The 21,927-nt window shown below is 46.3% G+C and overlaps 1 protein-coding gene across 2 annotated transcripts in view; it reads left to right on the top strand.

Annotated features, from left to right (window-relative positions):
- The first annotated feature begins 1,455 nt into the window (after positions 1–1,455).
- The window catches only part of NSG2 (neuronal vesicle trafficking associated 2), a 91,067-nt gene continuing 70,595 nt past the window's right edge, over positions 1,456–21,927 (top strand). Inside the window, exons 1-2 of one of the 2 annotated variants that reach the window (XM_077327023.1) lie at positions 1,456–1,731; positions 2,448–2,598. In XM_077327023.1, the coding sequence (XP_077183138.1) occupies positions 2,470–2,598 (129 nt within the window). In that variant the 5' untranslated portion in view covers positions 1,456–1,731; positions 2,448–2,469. Of the gene's footprint in view, positions 1,751–2,447; positions 2,599–21,927 lie in introns of both variants that reach the window. The other variant, XM_077327022.1, reaches the window with a different exon arrangement.

The following is a 21,927-nucleotide window of genomic DNA, read 5'->3' as shown; positions in this document are numbered from 1 at the left end:
TTTAAGAAACTTCCTTAATTGGAACAGCTCAAAATGTAATGTGTGAAAGGAAGAAAGCAAACTTAGGAAGTTTTCATATGTGATGCTTATATTTGCTGTCCTCTATAGCTGCATCATGTGACTATGAAGCACATACTGGCAAAATGTACATTCTGTTTTCCTTCCTTGTTAGGTCATACGTTAACACATTGGGCACACAGCATGATAGAAACACATTTCAGTGTCATGCGTGAGAACAGCCTCATTCATTCAGTCACTATTATGAGAATCTTATGATACTGGGAGGGGGGGGGAACACTTGCTTCCCATCCAGAAGCAGAAAAGTGGCCTGGGTCCCTTATAGACCCCCCCCCCCCGAGGATAGGGGTCAGTGAATCAACACCAAAATCGAAATTAGTAGTAAAAGGCCACTATACCAGCAGTCATTTTTTAAAACATTGATCTGCTTACGGGTGGAATTGACATGCAAGGTAGCAACCCAAATAGCTAGAAAGAGTGATCAAGGTATAGTAAATTCAGTCCTTGATATCTTTATGTCTGTGAGACTGGATGCGTTATTGACTTTTCTGCTAGGAGTCAGGACGGAAGCTCTTATTTTACTTCAGGGGCAATGCAACCTTCTGTGGGGGATCTTCCTCTCTGCCCCTGAGTATGTTTGCTAGAAAGTAAGCCCCACTGAATTCAATGGGACTTATTTCCTATTAGGTATGCCAAGGATTGGACCTTGTATTGCACAACCAGGCAGCTTCTTAAGGAGCTAGATTGCACATCTTTTGAAAAACATACAACATGGTTTCCATTGTATAGTTTTTAATAATTCAGCTGACTTCCTTGAAGATCCACACCAGACCAGAGAAAAATAGTAAGGTATCACTCTTCACCATATTATCATCTCACACTGCCCAATTTGAAGGCACTGTTTTCTCATCCTAGAGGAGGAAAGGTGCAATTTGATATTGGCTTTGTCCAGCACTGAATAATCTGTTCAAGTCTGTGAAGGACAATCAAGAGGTCTTAAAATCTAGCTGTGAAATAGACACCCCCCCCCCTCCTTTCACATCCAGCTCATTAAGGAGCGCTGAGGGACTGGAAAGCCTGCGTGCGGTTTTCTGTGTTTTAGGCGGGTCCAAAATTTTCACGAAGGCACTACATGGCTGTTGCTAACGGATTCTTCTTCGGACTACAGCTGCTACCTGCAGTCTGCGAGCTACTGATGGAAATTCCTGCCTGGGGTTTCTTTGTGATGCCGCCTGCCTCGCTACAGGTAGCACTGCTCTCTGTCGCCCTACCTATTTGCTCGAGAAGCGCCATTTGGAAATGACATCATCAGCAAGAGAAAACGACAAAGGCGGACCGAAGCGCCGCCGTCGCGTGGCTGAAAAGGGGTCTCTTGCCCGCCGTTCCCCGAGCAGCCTGCAGGTGGCGTCGCGAGTCAAGCGCCTTGCCCGTCGCCCTCGCAGGCAAGCCCGTGTGGCCCTGCGCGGCAACAGCAGGTGGTGCCAGATCCCGCGCGGAAGCCGCCGCCGCCCCAGCCTGGGAGGGTTTGCGTGCCGCAGACTCGACGAGCAGCTCTCTGCACTCGCTTCCCGTGTCGCTTTCAGCAGCGCCCAGAAGGACCAGCCCGCGTAGGAGAGGAGCGCTGTCCGTTCAGCACCACCCAGGGGGGAAACCACAAGCAGCCCACCCAAATCCACCCAATCCCTTTAACGCAATCCAGCCGGAGTCTCTTTGGTGCGTGGCGTGTCCCGCAGTAAGTACCCAGGGGAGAACGGAGGGGTGGGTGCTCTGGTGGGCGTTAGGGGCGTCTGACTGTGAAGCCTGCTCCCTAGTTGTGTTCCCCCACCCCCCACCCCAGCCTACGGGTTTCGAAGGAGAAAGAAACAATGGTGAAGGAGGATCGCCTCTTTCTTGTCTGCATTTGCTGTGGCTCTTATAAACAAAGTGTCTTTGGAGTTCGACAATAGCCATTCTTTCATAGCAGACCTCAGCAGATGCCTAAGAGCAGAGGTTGCTAAATAACAATTCCCATCCACACCTCACTGTAGTTATATTAATATATATATCCTGACCCTGGCCCCAAACCACCCCTTGTACCAGTCTGGTGGTTTCCATGGATTTACAACAAAGCACTCAGGCAAGGGCTGGGCATTTCATCCCTCTGGTGTGATCCTTGTTTATCATTTTAGCATGAATTTCTAAAAAGAAGCTGGATCAGAACACTTGTCAAAGATCAGTCAAAGAGCATGCTTGATGTTTTATGGTGATTTCTGTTTTTAAACTCATGCCCGGAATTTACGTTGCTACAAAATGTAGCAATATCGCAGGGAGCTGCAAAGGGGAAATGAGGCGTGTTATGCAGGGCAGAATGGAGCACTGCAAGTCAGTATCTACTTGCTAATCGCTAGTCTTTCTCCTACCTCACTTCTGATCCTCTCCATATGTTTTAGGTCTGGGAAGTGAGGTCTAAGGATGGTGAAACTGGGGAGCAATTTGAATGACAAGAACAAGCAGCAACCGTCCAGTGAGGATGGTTTTCAGACAGTTCCTTTGATAACACCCTTGGAAGTAAATCACCTGCAGTTCCCAGCTCCGGAAAAGGTAAAAGAAATAAAAACAAGAAAAGGCAACAATGCTCTGCCACTGTGTTGATCTGATGTCTTTCAGGGGCATTTAAGCACGTGCATGGACACACACACACACACACACACACACACACACACACACAATTGCTCCAGTTAAATGCAACCATAGAAAAAAGGGGATTGTCTTTTGCTTTGTTTGTGCATGTGGATTTTTGAAACACTGCAGACCTACACATAATGCATGAGAAACAGTCCCATAGAAGTGGGGGGCAAATTAAGTTGTACCTGAGCCATTAAAAAATTATTTTGTGCATCATTGTCTTTTGTATGTGCGCAAAGATAGTGATGATCGGGTTGTTTTTACTCTTTATTCCTCACAATCGTGTTTTGGCTTTAGAACTGCAATCCAGGTTGGTCGTCTGGTATAAAATTGCGCTTTTATGGATGAGCAGAATAATTGAATTTTTCTGTATGACAAAGGAACACTCTACATTTTCAGGTTTTAAAAAACATTTTCAGTTGTCTCGTGGGAAGAAATAGCTTTTGTCGAACTTCCAATCATAGCTCTCTGATTTCGAGTGGCGTGCTCAAAAGTGGGATTCATTGATTGGTTGCCCGTTGAGCTGTTCTCTTTATACAGCCTATTGTCCATTCCATACAAATTACTGACTTACATCAATACTGTCAGAAAGAGAGATAATGTGGTACCATGAACACATCTCACTATAAGACTGGGTGTTTAGAAACATCTTTGTGATGCAAATCCTTACCCTCCCCCCCCCCCAAAGGGGGGATTTACTGCTGGCCCACTTCACTGTATTCTAATGATATACAGAAGATATCTCTCCCATGAAATAAGAGTGATATTAATATGCATAGTTCTCATACTGCATATATAATCAATATGTACAGAGCATATGGAGACTATGTGAACTGTATGGTGCTCATGTTTTTAATGGGGAAATAAGGGGGAATGATAGAAATGAAGCCACTCTCTTAGTTTACAGCTGTTTCCCTCACATGGCAGAACGAGAGAACTTGTCTTTCCAGAACATCCATATCATCCAATGCAGAAGAATTCCATTTGGGTGACTTGGGGATGCAGAAAGCGAAAGGCAGCTCTGGCATCCACAAAAGGCAGCAAAGGCTTACATGGCTGCCTATGTTTTGGATTGCAAGGAAGTATAATTTCAAAATATTTTTTTTCAGAAACAAAGGAGGCACATTGTGTAAGCTGATTTTCCTGAGGAAACAAAGCTGATGCTGGGATTTTACAATGTTCAAAAATATTTTTCCCCTTTCTTAAAAAAAAAAAAATAGAAATAGAAAGGCATGTTTCCTAAATGCTGGTTTCCTGGAATTTACTTTTTTATTCTTCCAGCATATTTGGAAACATTTTATAAAATGACATGGTACATTTCTCTCTGTGTCTCTCTCCCCCAACAGTATACATACACAGAGATATAAGGCAGACTACTTTCCCCCAAAGGAGGAAAAAACAAATGAACACGCAAACACCCTTAGTGCATTTGTATCCCAGCCCTCCACAAGGAACTCAGTGTTGCACACATAGATTCAGAAAACCTTTATTGACATAAAAAAGTAAATTCATCATGAATTTTATTGACATAAAAAAGTAAATTCATCAAGTGCATATGTTGTTGTTATGTGCGAAGTCATGTCCAACCCATCGCGACCCCATGGACAATGATCCTCCAGGCCTTCCTGTCCTCTACCATTCCCCGGAGTCCATTTAAGTTTGCACCTACTGCTTCAGTGACTATATCCATCCACCTCATTCTCTGTCGTCCCCTTCTTCTTTTGCCCTCGATCGCTCCCAGCATTAGGCTCTTCTCCAGGGAGTCCTTCCTTCTCATGAGGTGGCCAAAGTATTTGAGTTTCATCTTCAGGATCTGGCCTTCTAAAGAGCAGTCAGGGCTGATCTCCTCTAGGACTGACCGGTTTGTTCGCCTTGCAGTCCAAGGGACACACAAGAGTCTTCTCCAGCACCAGAGTTCAAAAGCCTGAATTCTTTGACGCTCGGCCTTCCTTATGGTCCAACTTTCGCAGCCATACATTGCAACTGGGAAGACCATAGCCTTGACTAAACGCACTTTTGTTGGCAGGGTGATGTCTCTGCTTTTTAGGATGCTGTCTAGATATGCCATAGCTTTCCTCCCCAGGAGCAAGCGTCTTTTAATTTCTTTGCTGCAGTCCCCATCTGCAGTGATCTTGGAGCTCAGGAAAATAAAATCTGTCACTATCTCCATTTCTTCCCCATCTATTTGCCAGGAATTGAGAGGGCCGGATGCCATGATCTTTGTTTTCTTGATGTTGAGTTTCAAGCCAACTTTTGCACTCTCCTCCTTCACCCGCATCAACAGGCTCTTTAGTTCCTCTTCACTTTCTGCCATTAGAGTGGTATCATCTGCATATCTGAGGTTGTTGATATTTCTCCCTGCAATCTTGATCCCAATTTGTGACTCCTCTAATCCCACATTTCTCATGATGTGCTCTGCATACAAGTTAAATAGGCAAGGCGACAGTATACAGCCTTGCCGAACTCCTTTCTCAATTTTGAACCAATCAGTGATTCCATGTTCAATTCTCACTGTTGCTTCTTGACCTGCATATAAATTTCTCAAGAGACAAATAAGATGCTCTGGTGGTCCCATCTCTTTAAGAACTTGCCACAATTTGTTGTGCTCCACACAATCAAAGGCTTTAGCATAGTCAATGAAGCAGAAGTAGACGTTCTTCTGGTACTTCCTAGCTTTCTCCATGATCCAGCGTATGTTGGCAATTTGATCTCTAGTTCCTCTGCCTCTTGGACATCCTGCCTGTACTTCTGGAAGTTCTCGGTCCACATATTGCTGGAGCCTAGCTTGTAGGATTTTGAGCATAACTTTGCTAGCATGAGAAATGAGTGCAATGGTGCGGTAGTTTGAACATTCTTTGGCATTGCCCTTCTTTGGGATTGGAATGTAAACTGACTTTTTCCAATCCTGTGGCCATTGTTGAGTTTTCCAAATTTGCTGGCATATTGAGTGTAGCACTTTTACTGCATCGTCCTTTAAGATTTTGAATAGTTCAACTGGAATGCTGTCACCACCACTAGCTTTATTGTTGCTCAGACTTCGGTGGCCCTGCACGGCATAGCTCATAGCTTCACTGAACTACGCAAGCCCCCTTGCCACAACAAGGCAGCGATCCTTGAAGGGGGCAAGGGCATATAGGATGATGATAATGGTCATATAACATAACAGTAATAGTAATGACCTTATTTGATACCAACTGTCTCCATCAATGGGAGATTTATTCGTAAAATTGCTAACGAAATTTTGGCTATCCCAAAATTGGTTGATGGGTTTTTCTTACTCAACATCATTTTAACCAGTTGCTTCTCTTCTATGCAATTATATTTCAGTTTCTTCATTTAATCACCTAGGAAATTATGTACACATAATTGTTCCCTCCTCCATTTTATCCACACAACAAACTTGTGAGATAAATTAGGCTGACAAGAGCCTTTCTAAATGAAAACAGTAGATCTGAGAACTTGGTGAGATCTTAAAGACAAACAAAGTTGTTGTAGGTTTTGTAGGAGAGAATGTGTTTCGTTAGGATACATCAGGGGACCCCAACACAGTGCCTATTTCCTGGTGTCCCCACATGTTTTTAGAAAGTGGGTAGGGCCAAGTGGGGCTTTATCCCAGCAAACCTTTTGATTGGCCATTGGAAATCTGATTGGCTGTACTGACTTTTTAAAATATTGCTTTAGCAGCTGCCACCATTGAACAAGAATCTTATGTGGCTGGCTCCACCTTCTGTGGCAGCCATTTTGTTTCAGACTTCCTAAGGTGTCCACAGGCCAGGAAAGGCTGAAGACCCTTGGATAGTTGATAAGGAATTTGATCCTGTCTTCTTCATGCATCTGGAGGAAGGCTTTGGTCTACAAAAGTTCATCCCACAGTTGATTTCTAGCAATTCTTAACAAGCTTAACTGTTTGATGATAATTAGGGGTGGTTTGTGCAGAGCATTTGTTTTGTATCCTGAAGCTCCAGGGTCAGTCCTTGGAATCTCCATTTTAAGAGTCAGGCAGTAGGTGATTTGAAGGACCTCTGGGCCAATGACTCAAAGCAGGTTTATGTGGTCATGTGGCCTAGTGTTGCAAATGATAAGACATAATCCTAAAACATAATCCTAAGAAAGCTTTCCTGGTAGAAAACCCAATTAAATAAAATGGGACTTTCTTCTGAGTAGACCTCCGTATGATTGCTCTTTGAATGTTGTCTGCCCCAGTTTGTGTATGATCTTAAGGTCACGCAGGCAAGGGAATAAGCAAATCTATGAACCTAGCTAAAAGGACAGCTTGGAACCCAGGAGCTGAATTAGTATCTGGTGAATGGAACTAAAAAAGATGCCACTAATATCCTATAGACTTTTTTCATTCTGGGGCTCAAAAAAGTCATCATTCACCAATGGGAGGCCAAAATATGCCTTACAGCCAGGCACGTGATATATTTGCTCAGGATTTGCTCCTTGTTGAGATCCCTGAGATGTTGCACCATGAATTCATAAGAGAACAACAGACACGAATCAGACACTAAAAGCCAAGATTTTCAGCAACCAGTGTGTGTGTGTATTTCAGTTGCAGTACTTTAGTAGAAAAGTTTTGAAAGGAGTCTCCTATGACAGGGGTAGTCAGCCTGTGGTCCTCCAGATTTCCATGGACTACAATTCCCATGAGCCCCTGCCAGCATTTGCTGGCAGGGGCTCATGGGAATTGTAGTCCAAGGACATCTGGAGGACCACTGGTTGACTACCCCTGTCCTATGAGATGCTGCTGAATCAAAATCATATGCAGATTTGGTACTAGCAATTGGACTTAGGGTGGTGGTCATCTCACAGCAGAAACAAGGGTTCCTCCATGCAGGTTTGCGCATCCTGCTATGCCAACCATTGGAGGTAACCCATATCCACTTTGTATTGATTTTTGTGCTCTTTCTCTACTGTTGTTTGTAGCCCTGAATATATATCCCTCTGCCAGTTGGGTATAATGCTCCATGCATTTTATGTAGTGGGCTCTGGCTGCCAAAGGCTGATGCCACAGTAAACGTATTAGTCTTTAAGGTGCCACAAGTCTGTTTGTGGCTGCAATACCCTTACATGGCTAGCCTTTGGAATTTTTCTAGATTGAGCTCCTTAAAAATCCTAACTATATATTATACAGCCTTTGTATAATGTCTGGGTTTGCTAGGATGACTTTCAATCACTTGCAACTTGTGAGGTCCTCTCTGGGAATTCAATTTCCAGGTGCATACGCCCCAATGGGTATTGAGAATATTACATTTTGGAAGCGATGCTCGAGTCTTCCTCTCCACATTTTTTCCTGATCTGAAAGCCCCAAGGCAATGTTATTTTCTTTGTTTGGGAAAGCTGTGTGTACCCCATAATGGAACCCCCTCCAAAGGGCAAATAGTCCCTCCCCTGGCTCAGGCATAAGATCCTCTCCCCATGAGTCATGATCCTGATCCAAACTTGTGGGCCCATGAACACCTAGAACAGGAGTTCGTTTTTATACCCTGCTTTTCACTAACCTTCCTTCCCCACAACAGACACCCTGTAAGGTACATGAGGTAAGATTGCTCTGAGACCACTGTGAGTGGCCCAAGGTCACCCATCTAGGCTCATGTGGATGAGGAGGAGGAGGGAATCAAACCCAGTTCTCCAGATTAGAGGCCACTGCTCTTAACCACCATACCAAGCTAGAATATGAGTTCCACCTAGGATTTTATTTCCACCTAGAATTTGAGTTCCCACATTTGGGGAACTCTAAAAGCTCATCTAATTGATAGTCCTTGTGGCAGACTCAAGGACTTTGTAACATGTAGTCAGGCCCTCAGATGGGACAAAAGGGCTTAGATAAGAACCAGCAATTGTTCATGTTTGAAAAAGACCAGAATTAGACTGCATCTAAGTCCTGCTCATATGAGTAGACACTTATGGACCGAACAGTGCTTCAGAGAGATGCAGTTTAAAGCCCAGTAGATGCACTAGAAATGTATCTCATGACTTCTTGAGGTGACTTCAGGAGCAGACAGGCATGTATTGGTGAAACTTCACTTCAGCAGGTTGTTATAATTATCAGTAAACTAAATACTACAGAAGGGTGTTGTGGAAATTTCTGATAGACAACATAATTTGCAGCTGTATTCCAATTTTTTTTTAAATCATTATGTCCCATTTTAATTATTGACACCAGCATCACAGATGATATCTTCTCACAAGCATTTTCTCCAGTCCCTTAACTTGACTAGGGAGCAGATTTGTAGTTGCAAACAGAGGGTCATGGTGCTGGCCTATCTGCTCCAATGAATGGAGAGCTCTACTACCATTCAAGCCTCACATTTTCACATTTCAATTAGCAGCTGCCTGCTTGGAAAAGGAAGAATAAGAGCCAGTGCTGGCAAGTGGATTACTCAACCTGAAAATATCTAGGAAAGACAATATAAAAAAAGCCAAGTGTTCAAAATAATATGGTCTTACTCTACCCAATGTGTCCACTTTTTTTGGGGGGGGGGACATTTTAACAGTTATAAGCATCATTGAAAACCAAACAGTGTGGGGGGAAAGAACCACAAAATCATCAAGAGCTATTCACAAGCAAAACAGGTGAAATACCATCAACACCACACAAATCCTCTGAACATTTATTCTATAATTCTACCCTTGCACCAGAAGGTTCACGTAGGGTACAATCAATGGCAAGTGAGAGCCAACATGGCGTTATGGTCATAGTGTGGGACTAGGTCAGGGGTGGCCAGATTGTGGTTCTCCAGATGTCCATTGACTGCTATTACCAGCAGCAGGGGCTCATGGTAATTGTAGCCCATGGACATCTGAAGAACCACAGTTTGGTCATCCCTGGACTATGACCTGTGACCTCTTGTGTCACAGGAACTGTGTGGCAATGAGCCAACCACACTCAGTCAGCCCAACCTACCTTGCAGGGATGTTGTGAGTGTAAAATTGAGGTGGGGAAAACCATATATGCTACCTTGAGCTCCAGATGGCCCTAACACTGTTAAAACTAGATGATGGAGAATACACACACACACATCTATCTAGCTAATCTATCCATATATATACATACATAAATATATCTATATCTACCTATCTACCTATCCACCTATCTACCTATCCATCCACACACACACACACACACACACACACACACACTCACATACACATATATACATACACACACACACACACACACACACACACACACACAATCCAATCAGACAGCACAAGACATTAAGTGCAACTGGTCTAGGATTACAAAATTAGAAAAAAATGTGAGCAAACCCCAATCTAAGATGTGATTTAACACCAATAATACAGAAAATGGAAACAAAAGTGAAAGACAATGGCCCATTATGCACAGAGGGGAAGGTCCGCATTCAGGGTGGAATGGCGTCACCTAAAATCACCGATAACGCATGACGCCGGCTGCAACTGGCCGCAGATTTGGTGCATGCTGCCAAAAAAGCCGTGTTAGCGAAACGCGGAAGAAAGCGCAGCTTCCGGGTGACCGGGGCACAACCAGAAATGGTGCCGGGGTCGCCGTGTTCATAATCAGTTACTCTGGGTTTTGCCGCCGTTGCGTCCCATCCCGTGCATAAGCGGTTTGCTTCGCGTCTTCCCCCTCCGCGTTTTCCATGTGACCCGAAATTGCTGTTTCGTGCCTAATAGGCCAATGCCTTGATATTGGTCCAGGGCAGTCCTTACTATCTTCCTTACATGGGGACATGCTAGCATTTATTTGAAAACATTTATTTGTTTGTATACCTTGCCCAAGATATGGTTCCTAAAAATAAACTGTATTAATTTACTTTCAGTGCTATCCTAAACAGAATCCCATCCTTCTAAGCTTATTGGCTTTCACTGCTTTGGAAGGCCTTAACTCTGTTTAGGATTGTGCTCCAAGGTTTACTTTAGGAAAGATTCAGCTGGGTTTATCTGACTCGTCATTCTGTATTTACTCAGTCAACCCATTTATACCAGCAATATTTGTGTGTGTGTGTCCCGCCTTACTAAGGATGGATTGGAAATGTGATACAGTGGATCATTCTTTATTAACTCAGGCTTTAGGCTGAGAAATCTCAAACATACCTATTATGGATTGTGGCTTCAATGCCTTCAAAAACTCAGATTCCATTAATGTGGGTTCCTGGATGCATGATTTTCACTTACCTTTATTCAGTTTTCCTAGCAAGTAATTTCACCCACACAGTGTCTGCTGAGCTAGCCTTTGAAAATACAACAAAACTATACAGTGAATAAATGGAATATCCCCCCCTCCCCATGCACAGATAAAAAAAAGACAAATGCCTCTGATAGATTTTAATGTGGAAGATACCCCTCTCCTCTTTGAAATTTGGCTTGTGGCATTCGGTGAGGGGTAGGTCCTGTTCTGAAAGAATTTGGGGTACCAAATTGGCCAGGACATCCTTCATGTTGTCAGCCTAGTAGCAGCCCCCTTTTGCCAAGGTGTCTCTGCAGCATTTGCTACAAAAGAATTCAGCAGCGTTTATCTCTGGTAAATGCAGCTTTCTGGTTCCTAGAATTAGAAGAGCTTGTTAAATTGTGAGCTGTAATGTCAGGTGATGGAGGAGACTGAAGCAGGGATCCCAACAGTTATAGGATGCAGTTTCCTTTACCGATACTCTTTCTTGTCTCTTGGCCATTGTCACTCTAACCAGGCTGCTGCCCTATAGACCACTTGCCTGTGACCTGCCTTTCTTCCTTCTTTTCAGTCCTTGCCAAACCTTTTCCATGTTTAGAAAAGCTAGTGCTTGAAAGCAGAACCAATTACATTAAAAATAAGCAGATTTATACATTTATTTAGCCTGCATAGTTTGTTCTCGTGGTTGAGACACATTTTTGGCAAATGCAGGAGCCGTGTGATAAATCTCAATGAACACTTAATGCCTTTTGATACAGGTTGCAATCCTAAAGACAGGTGCTTGGAGAGTAAAAACTGTAGAGTTTTCCTTCTAAACCTTGTGATGAAGGATTGCTTTACTTCCTCCATCCTCATTGGTAACTGAGCTATCTTAGGTAGACACTTCGTGAGCAGTTTTATGTGAACAAAAATGGGGTAGCTGCTGCTGAAGAAATGGAGAAAATAAGAAGAAAAATGGAGCATGGGGAATAAGGGAAGGAAGGAAAAATGAAAGAAATACAGAGATGTTTTTACATGCCAGTTGTCCTTTTATTGTCTTGCCCAGTCCTTTAACTTGACTAGGGAACAGATTTGACAAAAACTGATTTTAAAATAGTCCTTCATGAGGTTTGTAACCTGCCTTCTTTGGCCTAAGCTTTCCTTATTGTAAATGTTTGTCATTAACTGGGTTGAACATTATCCCCTGGGCATTTCTGAATGTGGATTTTAGCATATGAATTCATCTTACATTTTGTCATAATGGAGATGTTTTTTAAAACATGTCTCAGTGAACGTATTCCAGTCCTGAGAGCACTTTCTTTCTCTCAGCTGTCCCCAGACTATTTTTGTGATAAATCTCAATGAACACTTAATGCCTTTTGATACAGGTTGCAATCCTAAAGACACGTGCTTGGAGAGTAAATTACATTGAAATCAATGAAACTTCTACAATAAGAGGGACAATCTAGTCTTGCTGTTTAAAACCCCATTGATTTCTGTTGACAACATTTTAACACATGGGTTTTATTTGTTAATGCATTTATACTCTACCTTCCCCCCCAGTTGGAACCAAAAGTGGAATTAAATCATTCTCTTGTATTCTGTTTTATCCCCACAACAACCCTGTGAAGCAGATTAGGCTAAAATATTGTGACTGATCCAAGGTCGCCCAGCAGGCCTCCATGGCAGAGTAAGGGTTTGAACCTGGTTCTCACAGATCCCAGGCCAATATTATAACTATTACACAGCATGCTGTAAAATCACTCTGATTGATTCCAGCCTATACTTAGGTGAGAGCTGCTAAATAGCAATCCAGTACCTTGGTGGCTTTACAGTAGCAGAAATCATCTGAGCTCTGAGAAATGACCCATTCACAGCTAATGTGGAGGATGCAGGCTCCACATGTGGAGAATGTGTCTTGATGAAAGAAGTAGTTGGATGTGAGCAGTGGATAGGGCTGCCAGCTCCGGGTTGGGAAATACTTGGAAACTTTGATCGTAGAGCTGGGAGTGGACAGAATGTGGAGCAGGGAGGGACCTCAGTAGAGTATAATTCTGTGGAGTCCACCCTCCAAAGCACCCATTTTGTTCTGATCTCTTTACACTGAAGATGACCTATAATTCTGAGGGATCCCCAGGTCCCACCTGGGAACTAGAATCTCTAGCAGCGGATGCATGGTGTGCTGGAGGACAGAATGACTATATTAAACCTTCAAGTATGGCAACTGTAACTTTTTTTCAATGTAATCTAAATTCACATTAGATACACATTCATGATGGGAGGATATATAGAATCATAGAGTTGGAAGGGACCTCCAAGAGCATCTAGTCCAACTCCCTTCACAATGCAGGAACTCACAACTACCTGCCTACCTACAGTGACCCCAAGTGATGCATGCCCAAGTGATAACCCCCACCAAAAATCTCCAGAACTCAGCCTGTCCTGGAGGAAATTCACGTACCATCCCACAGTGGCAATCAGCAATTCCCTAGGTCTGCAAGGAAGGGCCACAAGAGACAAACACTGGGGCACATCCCTTCCTGTCCGCCCACTCACTGCCTAAGTTCATAAAATCATCCTCTCTGTGAGATTATCTAGCCTCTGCTTAAAAACCTCCAAAGGAGGGGAACCCGCCAACTTTTGAGGAAGCCTGTTCCACTGAGGAACCGCTCTAACTGTCAGGAACTTCTTCAGGATGTTTTGCTGAAAATTATTTTGAATTTATTTCAGCCCACTGGTTCTGGTCTGACCCTCTTGGCCAACAGAAAACAACTCTGCTCCATCTTCTATATGAGCCCTTCAAGTATTTGAAGATGATTATCATATCACCTCTTAGTTGTCTTCTCAAACCAAGCTAACTCAACCTTACCTCGTATGACTTGGTCTCCTTTTTCCCCTTTATGAAGATGGGGACAACATCTGCCTGCCTCCAATCTTCTGGCACTTCACCTGTTCTCCAAGAAGTGACAAAAATAATGAACAGAGGCTCAGAAATTACATCTGCCAGTTCTTTTAATAGGCTTGGATGCAGTTCATCTGGCCCAGAGGATTTGGTTTCATATAAAGAAACTAGGTGTTTATGGACTACCCCTACAGTGATCCTAGGCCACAACTCCCATCCTTCATCACATGAAATGATTTTGCCCCCCTTGAACAGAAGTAGGAATTGAGCAGTTCAGCCCTCTCTTCATCACCTGTTACAATGTTACTTTCATGACCCTGCAATGGTCCTATATTGTTCCTATTATTTTTCTTACTTTGACTATAACTAAAAAAACCCTTTTGTTGTTTTTATCATTCCTTGCTAACTTGGGGGGGGGGGTTCTTATGTAACTCACCACGAGATAGCTTGCTGGGAGTGTCGGGAAACAAATCTAATAATAAAATAAATAAAATAAAATATTGAGCTTTAGCTTTTCTAACACACTCCATAAATGCATTGGTTATTTGTTTATATTCCTCCTTGGTTATAAGGTCCTCCTTCAATTTCCTAAATGAATCTTTTTGATTACTTAATTATTTTGAAAGCTATTTATGGAGCCATCCTGGTTTCTTTAGGTTCCTCCCAGTTTTCTTCCTCAAGGGAATTGTGCCTTCAGTATTTCACTTTTGAGAAGCTCCCAAACTTCTCGGACTTCCATCTCCTTAAGTTTTTCTGATCATGGGATTCTACCTGACATAACTTTAAGTTTGTTGGAATTTGCTTTCCTGAAGTCCAGCCTGTATATGTCAAGACGTGAAAAAAAAATGAGGAATTTTGTGGGGTGTAGCCTGGGTACAATAGGGTATGGGGAGGGATATAATGCCCTACAGCCCACTCTCCAAAGAGGCCATTTTCTCCAGGGGAACTTGTCTTGATTATCTGGAAATCAACTGTAATAGTGGGAGATCTCAAAGTGCTACCTAATTATAACTCTTATACCAAACTTGCTGCCTACCAGTGAAATCTCACATGGAGTGACTCCAGTTTAAGACCACTGATTTCAGTGAGACACAAAATTGCCAATTAAATCCAGAGCTAAAAGCACAAAATAATCTTGTTTCAAAGGGTGGGGGAGATTATCCTAGTTACATATAAATGACGATTGCTAATAAATTAGCTGTTTCCACTCAAAAATAGTAGGAACAAAAATAGGTCTTAAATTAATCACTGAATGTATTAGCTCAATGTGTTGAAACATCAAATACTCTAATAGGCTTCTTGGGACCACTGCACAAGGGAGTAATACAAAATGCACACCCAAAGCAGGAAACTGATTTAAAGAGGAAAGGATTAAGATAAGAGATGGAAAAAGTTATTTAAGTTATTATGAGAAAAAAGTGATTAGTAAACAGCCTGTTTATGGAACCGTACAAATGCAAGAAGTCTGGTGCAATTGTTACATGACAGGTTTAAAAATTATGAGGTAAAATTATTCTTCATATCACGACAGAGTGACATTTATTACCTTAGTATAGGATGCAGGCAGTAAGCAACTGAGTGGGGTTAGGCCTGCTGAGAATCACCACAGGCTCCCAACCTTTCTCAACTTTTTTTACCCTTGAGAAACCACTGAAACATTCTTAAGGCTTTGAGAAACCTAAGACGTGGTGTGATTGTGCAGCATATGGTTGGGAAGCATAGCTGTGTACATGCCCACCTGGGATCCCTCTCCTTCCCCCATCCCCTCCAGACCCATTATTGGCCATTTTGGGAGGGGGGGTGATTGATATATCACCTGATAAATGTTTAATTAACTTAAATCTATCTTGAAAATGAATAAGTAATTAACTCCCACCTATTTGGGAAACCCAGGGCCATACAGAAACCCCAGGGTTTCATGAAACTGTGGCTGAGGAAGCCTGTTTTAAAGCCTCACACCATCTTCTAAACCTTAAAAGAAAAAAAAATGTATGGTTTTCAGTGACCCTGGATAGGTTTATAATTGATGGTCTCTGTTTGCTCTTTACATTTATCCCAAAATCTCTGCCTCCAATTTATATCTCACTCTTCTTCCAAGGATCTCAGGAGAGAGTACTGGTCTCCCCCATTTTCTTATCAGAACCTGTGAGGTAGGTTATGTTGAAGGAGAGACTTCCCAATTCCCTTCCTTTCAGTAAAGGATCCACAGAACTTACAGCCACACATCCTAGGATTGCTAGCTCTGAGTTGGGAATACTTTGAGATTTTGGGTGGAGCCAGGGGAAGGCACAATTTTGGGAGGGGAGAGCTCAGCGGAATATAAGGCCATAGACTCCACCCTTCAAAGCAGCCACTTTCTCCAGGGGAACTGATCTTGGTACTCTGGAAATCAACTGTAATAGTAAGACATTTCCAGGTGCCACATAATAAGTCATTTGAACAGGTATGCAGGGTCTGTTATAAAGAGGTTAGTAGACTATACTGGCCTATAGCTTCTTAATCTAGTTGCATAGTGCTTGTTTGTATTAGGGTTGACAGGCTACAGCTAATAGCTACAGTTTCTCAGGAGAAACTAGGGCGGCGGGACCTGATTATGCCATCATCATGCTGGTGTGCTGACATTACAAGGAAGCCAGCTTCCAGGTGGGCCCTAAGGATCCCTTGGATTTACAGCTCATTTCCAGACCATAGAGATCTGTTCTCCTGGAAAAAATGGATGCTTTCACTCCACTGATGCACTCCACTCCACTGATACCCCTGTTCTCTCCAGGCTCCGTGTCAGAGTGCTCAATTTCCCAATAAGGAATGAAGACATCCAGTACAAATGCATAGGCAGAACTGAGCCTTTTGGCCTCAGGACTGTGTATGTAGAAAAGAGGAATGCATCTCCCCCCCTCCCTTAGGAAAGTGACAAAATGCTTTTCAAAGGAAGACGAAACACTATAGATCAGTGGTCCGCAACCTTCCGGTTGCCGCGGACCGCTGCTCCGGAGTGGCGGGAGAGGGTAGTCCAGGGCCCCACGCATGCGCGGCAGCCCCAGCACAAACGCGCATGTGCGGACTGCTGCGCACCCGCGTTTGCGCCACCGCCATGCCGGTGGCCGCAGCTCCCTCTCCTGGCCCCTCCAGGCCGCCAGCAAATCGGCCGCCAAAGCGGCCAATTAGCTTGCGGCTCGGCAAGCTTCTCGTCCCCCCCCCCCTCCCGAAACAAGAAACTTGCCAGGCCGCGAGCTTCTCGCTTCAGGGGGGGGGGCGGGAAGAGGGAGCTGCGGCCCGGCGCCAAGGCTTTCTCGTCCCAGCACCGGGCCGCAGCCCGTGGGTTGGGGACCACTGCTATAGATAATCTAACTACAAAGGGGAGACTAGGAGTGGGAAGAGCTGGGAAGCAAAATGGAGGTGGGAAAAGCTAGCTGCAATAAACCAAATAACAGGATGCAACCCTGATGTGTCAAAAGCAGGCATCTGGGCAGCATCACAGGACAAGCATTATTCATGGCAGAAATTCCAGGGGGATTCTTACACTCCATCCCCAATTTCCAATTCCTAATCTGGTGAATAGGAAGACCTGGCAACTCAGTTGCTATAATGCAATAAAGTTCAGCCTCTAAAGCAGCCATTTTCTCCAGAGAAACAAAAATCTGTAGATGGGTGATGACTAGTAACTCTGGGAGAACTTGAGAACCTACCTGGAGGCTGGCAACTTACTGCAGGGAAGGGTTTGAATTTTTAAGCTTCTTCATAAAAGCCCCTTGCATACAGAACAATAGTGCACCAGGGAGAAAATCTTAGTTAGCCCACTTCCTAATATGGTTGTTTTCTAATTGCCTTGCAGGGTGGGATGTCCGGGCTCCAATAAATACGCTCACACGTATTGGCACGAAAGGCCACAACTTTTATTTACCGCAACCCCAACGAGGGTTGGCCTGGCAGAGGATTGGGAGCAGGAGCAGTCAGCCGACTGCCTCGTTTTCCTTGGCAATGGCTTTACCCTTCCCGCTTGTTCCCATCCGGGAATGCGGGTTCCCCCAGCCATTGCACCTCACTAACCGGGAAGTGTCCCACCCTGGACGCCGGAGGAGGCACAAATCTCTTCAGCACCCATCCAGGGCCACCTGGCTCTGTGAAAATCTGTGCCAAGCCCAGACAGGCTTGGCACCCGCTCACATTCCGCCACCTCTTTAAGGAGGTCCCTTTCGTGGGGAGTGGGCCACGCAGGGCATACTCCCCCCAAAACCGGCTCCGTCTTCTGCCAACCCGCCACCAGAACGATGGAAGCCTCCATCGTTCCCGCCAACCCTCTTTCCATTTAACCACCCACTCAAGGTCACCTGTAAGTCCCCCAGCCAGATATCCATGCCCTGGCTGGACAAGTGGACACCATCAGCCCTATAAAGGGTCGCCAGGCAACCTGCCAAGGCCTGGTGTTCAACCACCAGCCCCCCAAACCCCGTAACATAACGTGCAATAACTTTGTTAACTTTCCGAACTGTCAAATTAACTCGTTTTGATGCCCTGGCCTGCCGCCAACATATTCTCTCCACCATGCTGGACCATATCAGCACTGTTTGGGGTAACCGATGAACCAGGAGAGACAGATCCTGCTTCATCCAATTCACCAGCTCTACGCCTTTTGTAGCCGGCAGATCATTACCACCCAGGTGGATGACCACAGCTTCTGGGGGGCCACTGCGCCACACTGCTTCCGCGACCATGTCCACCAGCTCACTCCAATGCATGCCACGTCGCCCCAGCCAGCACAGCCGGACTTGATCTTGCAGGCCCAGGTGTCTCCCCCAGCCGGATCCAGCCGCATAACGTCCTCCCCAGAACACGTAGCTGTGCCCACACACCAGCACCGAACAAGGCGTAGAGAAGGATCCTGAAACAAATCACATGTTAGGCACCATACCAGGCCGCACGTACCCTCTGTACGCCCCAGACTTCCACCATCCCAACCACATGATACCCTGGGGTGAAACCCCATCGCAAAAAGCTTGGGTGGCCGCCCCAATCCGGAAGGAGTGCGTGCCATATTGTCGGGGGTCCAATCCCACCCCTTGCAGGCACAGCCGCAAAATTGCGGTAAACTGGAATCTGGACAGGCAGGTGCCATCCTGGTGTATGAACAAGCACCCCGGCACCCTGGGCCGAATCAACAGATATGCCCGCAGGGCTCCCACCGGGTAAACCCCTGTGTCTGCCGCCCTGGCCAGCTGCACCAGTTGGCCCTTGCCCCCTTGATCCGTCTTTGCCCTGGCCACCCAAATCTTGAGGTCGTCCCCCCATAAGGACACATCCCCCATGGTCAAAAACCCCGCCCCGCGCTGACACCGTGAGGCAGCTACAACCTCTGATGCTCTGAAAGCCCCTGCGTAGGTTAACGTGAAGGCGGCCCTGACCATGACCCCTTCATAAGCATTGTGGCAGACACTTGCGGTGCGCTCCACTATGGCCCTCAGCACCTCCCTGGTGATAGGCCGTCTGGCATCTGTACTCTTGCGGGCCATCCTGCCCCACCCCGTGACTGCTTTGCGTGCCAAAAATGACGTGCCCGGGTCCCAGCCGCCCCACAGCTTGCTCCAAAACGAGAGTCCCGCTAAATGCAGCCGCATAAATCTGACTGAGAGCCCGTTTGCACACATGCCAGCCAGATATCTCAGTGCCAAATCCTCTTGCATGGGCCAAGAATCCCGGTAACCAGCTGCCTTGGTGAACTCCAAGTAGCTCCGTGCTGCTCTCTCATAAGTTTTCTGCGTGCCAGGCGCCAATGAAGCCAATGCCCCTCGGAAGATCAATCGTCTCCAAGCCGCCACATGCCCTCCAGGAACCTCTCCAGCGTTAGGCGTGCTTGGGGAGCCAAACGACGAAACCTGTCTTCCTGACCCCTGGAAAGTGCATCAGCTAACTCATTCTGTGCGCCCGCCACATGCTTGGCCCTAAAGGAAATGTTGTTCTGCAAACAAGTGAGTACCATGAAGCGTACCAACCTCATGACCCGTTCTGATCTGGAGGTTTGCCTGTTCACCACAGCGACGACCGCCTGATTGTCACACCAAAAAAGTACCTTTTGGTTGGTGAACTTCCCTTGCCATACAACCAAGGCCACTTCTATGGGAAACAGCTCCAGGAACGTTAACTCCCTCCGGACGCCATCTCCCCACTCCGCCCGCCCACTGCCAGATGACCACTGGTTGTCGTAGAAAACTCCAAACCCAGATCCCCCTGCAGAATGGACTTGCAATTCCCCGCCTACCTCCATGGTGGATTGCCACAGGGAAACCCCGTTGTACTGCTCAAGAAACGACCTCCAGACCCAGAGGTCCTCCCTGACACAGTGATCCAGATATGGTGCCGTGGCCTGCGCGGCCTGGCCACTGCCCTGGCCAGCCTGGTGCAGAATGCCCTGCCGGGCACCACTGCCTTACAGGCGAAATTTAAGTGCCCGTGTATGACTTGCAAGTCCCTGAGCGTGCACTTGGGACGCTCCATAACCCCATCTATGAGGCCCCTCAGGACCACCAGCTTCTCCTCGGGGATCCTGGAAACCCCCTGCAAAGAGTCCAGGGTAATCACTAAAAATGTGATCCTATCAGCGGGGCCCTCAGTTTTAGTGGCCGCCAATGGCACCTTCAACTCCCTGGCCAACTCCTGAAAGGACCTCAGCCTGTCCCCGCATTCTGTGGAACCCTGTGCACCCGCAAACAAGAAATCATCGAGTTAGTGCGTGATTTCTGTGAAACGCAGCCTGTCCCTGATGGCCCACTCCAGGAACGTACTGAAGAGCTTGAAGGCCGCGCATGCCACCGAGCACCCCATGGGCATGGCCTTGTCAACAAACCATTGACCCTGAAACGTGAAACCCAGCAGGCAGAAGTCTCCCGGAAAAACTGGCAACAGACGAAAAGCTGACTGGATGTCACACTTCGCCATGAGGGCACCCCGCCTGCATGAGCGCACAATCCATACTGCTTGATCGAAGGAAGCATACCTGACTGTGCAGAGACCCGGATCGATACCATCGTTCACCGACCCGCCTTTTGGATAGGAGAGGTGATGAATTAGGCGGAATTCCCCAGGTGCTTTTTTGGGCACCACCCCCAATGGGGAGACCCTCAAATTTTCAATAGGCGGAGCTGCGAACGGACCAGCCACCCGCCCGGCAGAGCATTCCTTCCTGATCTTCTCCTGTACCACATCTGGCATGTCCCTAGTGGACTTAAGGTTCCGGCAGACTGTGGCCACCCTGTCCCCAGAATAAGGGATCCGGAAACCTACCTCAAACCCAGCCAGCAAGTATTCTGCCGCCTCCTTGTCCGGGTACCTCTCCAGCAAGGGCCGCAAGGCCGCCAGTTTTACAGGCATTGGCGCCATGCCCAAGCTGAACTTCACGGAACCCTCAGGCGGATTTGCTGGTGGAAGGACCATTGCCCCCCGATCCTTCATCCTTCCGTCCGGAGGATCGGGCCCCACGAAAGGGCTGCTGTGCATCGCTCGCTCTCTGGCAGCTGGACCCCAGGTGACCACCGCCACACCCTTCACAGGTGTGACTGAACCTGCACTGCTTCCTTTTGCAGGAACGCCTATTATAGTCCCAGCAGGGGAGCGACACCTCTCGCCTACCCCCACTCTGGCGTTCCTTCTCCCGCTGGGCCTTAACACTAGGGCCCACCTTCACCAACCACGTGTCATGGTGCTTCGTGTCCCAGCGGGCCAGAGCATTGTGAGAAGTGAGCTTCCTGAAACACTTATCATATTCCAGGGCAGCTTCATCCCCCGCTAGCTCCCTGGCCTCCAGGACATGGCCCAAGTATCTGTTCAGGTGCCAACCCCACTCGGGGTAGGCAGCCGTTATCAATGCTGCATATTCAGCAAAGCCTCTCAGCCAATTGCTGAAGGAATGCTCGCCCTTAAATGGCTCCATTCTCTTTTTATCCTGCCTCCTACCCGTATCCCCTTTTTTGTTCCCTGTCCGCACAGATGCGAACAAATCAACATAATATCCCTCGAGGTTCCCGCAACCTTGGGAAGGTGAATGCCCGGTGGGGACTCAGCATCTGTGTAGCTGCCCGGTGGGGCCTTCTCTACACCTTCCCATTCTACAGATGCCAGCAGAGCACTGGCTGTCTCCCGCCGCCTCCTCAACCAAGAAGGGAGGCCAGGCACGAAGGCCCCTTCGAGCCAATACTTCCCTTCCTCGTGAATGTCATCGCCA

The sequence above is a fragment of the Paroedura picta genome, chromosome 3 (genome assembly GCF_049243985.1).
Source record: "Paroedura picta isolate Pp20150507F chromosome 3, Ppicta_v3.0, whole genome shotgun sequence".
Classification (NCBI taxonomy): domain Eukaryota; kingdom Metazoa; phylum Chordata; class Lepidosauria; order Squamata; family Gekkonidae; genus Paroedura; species Paroedura picta.
This window is presented reverse-complemented; position numbering and strand designations above follow the sequence as displayed.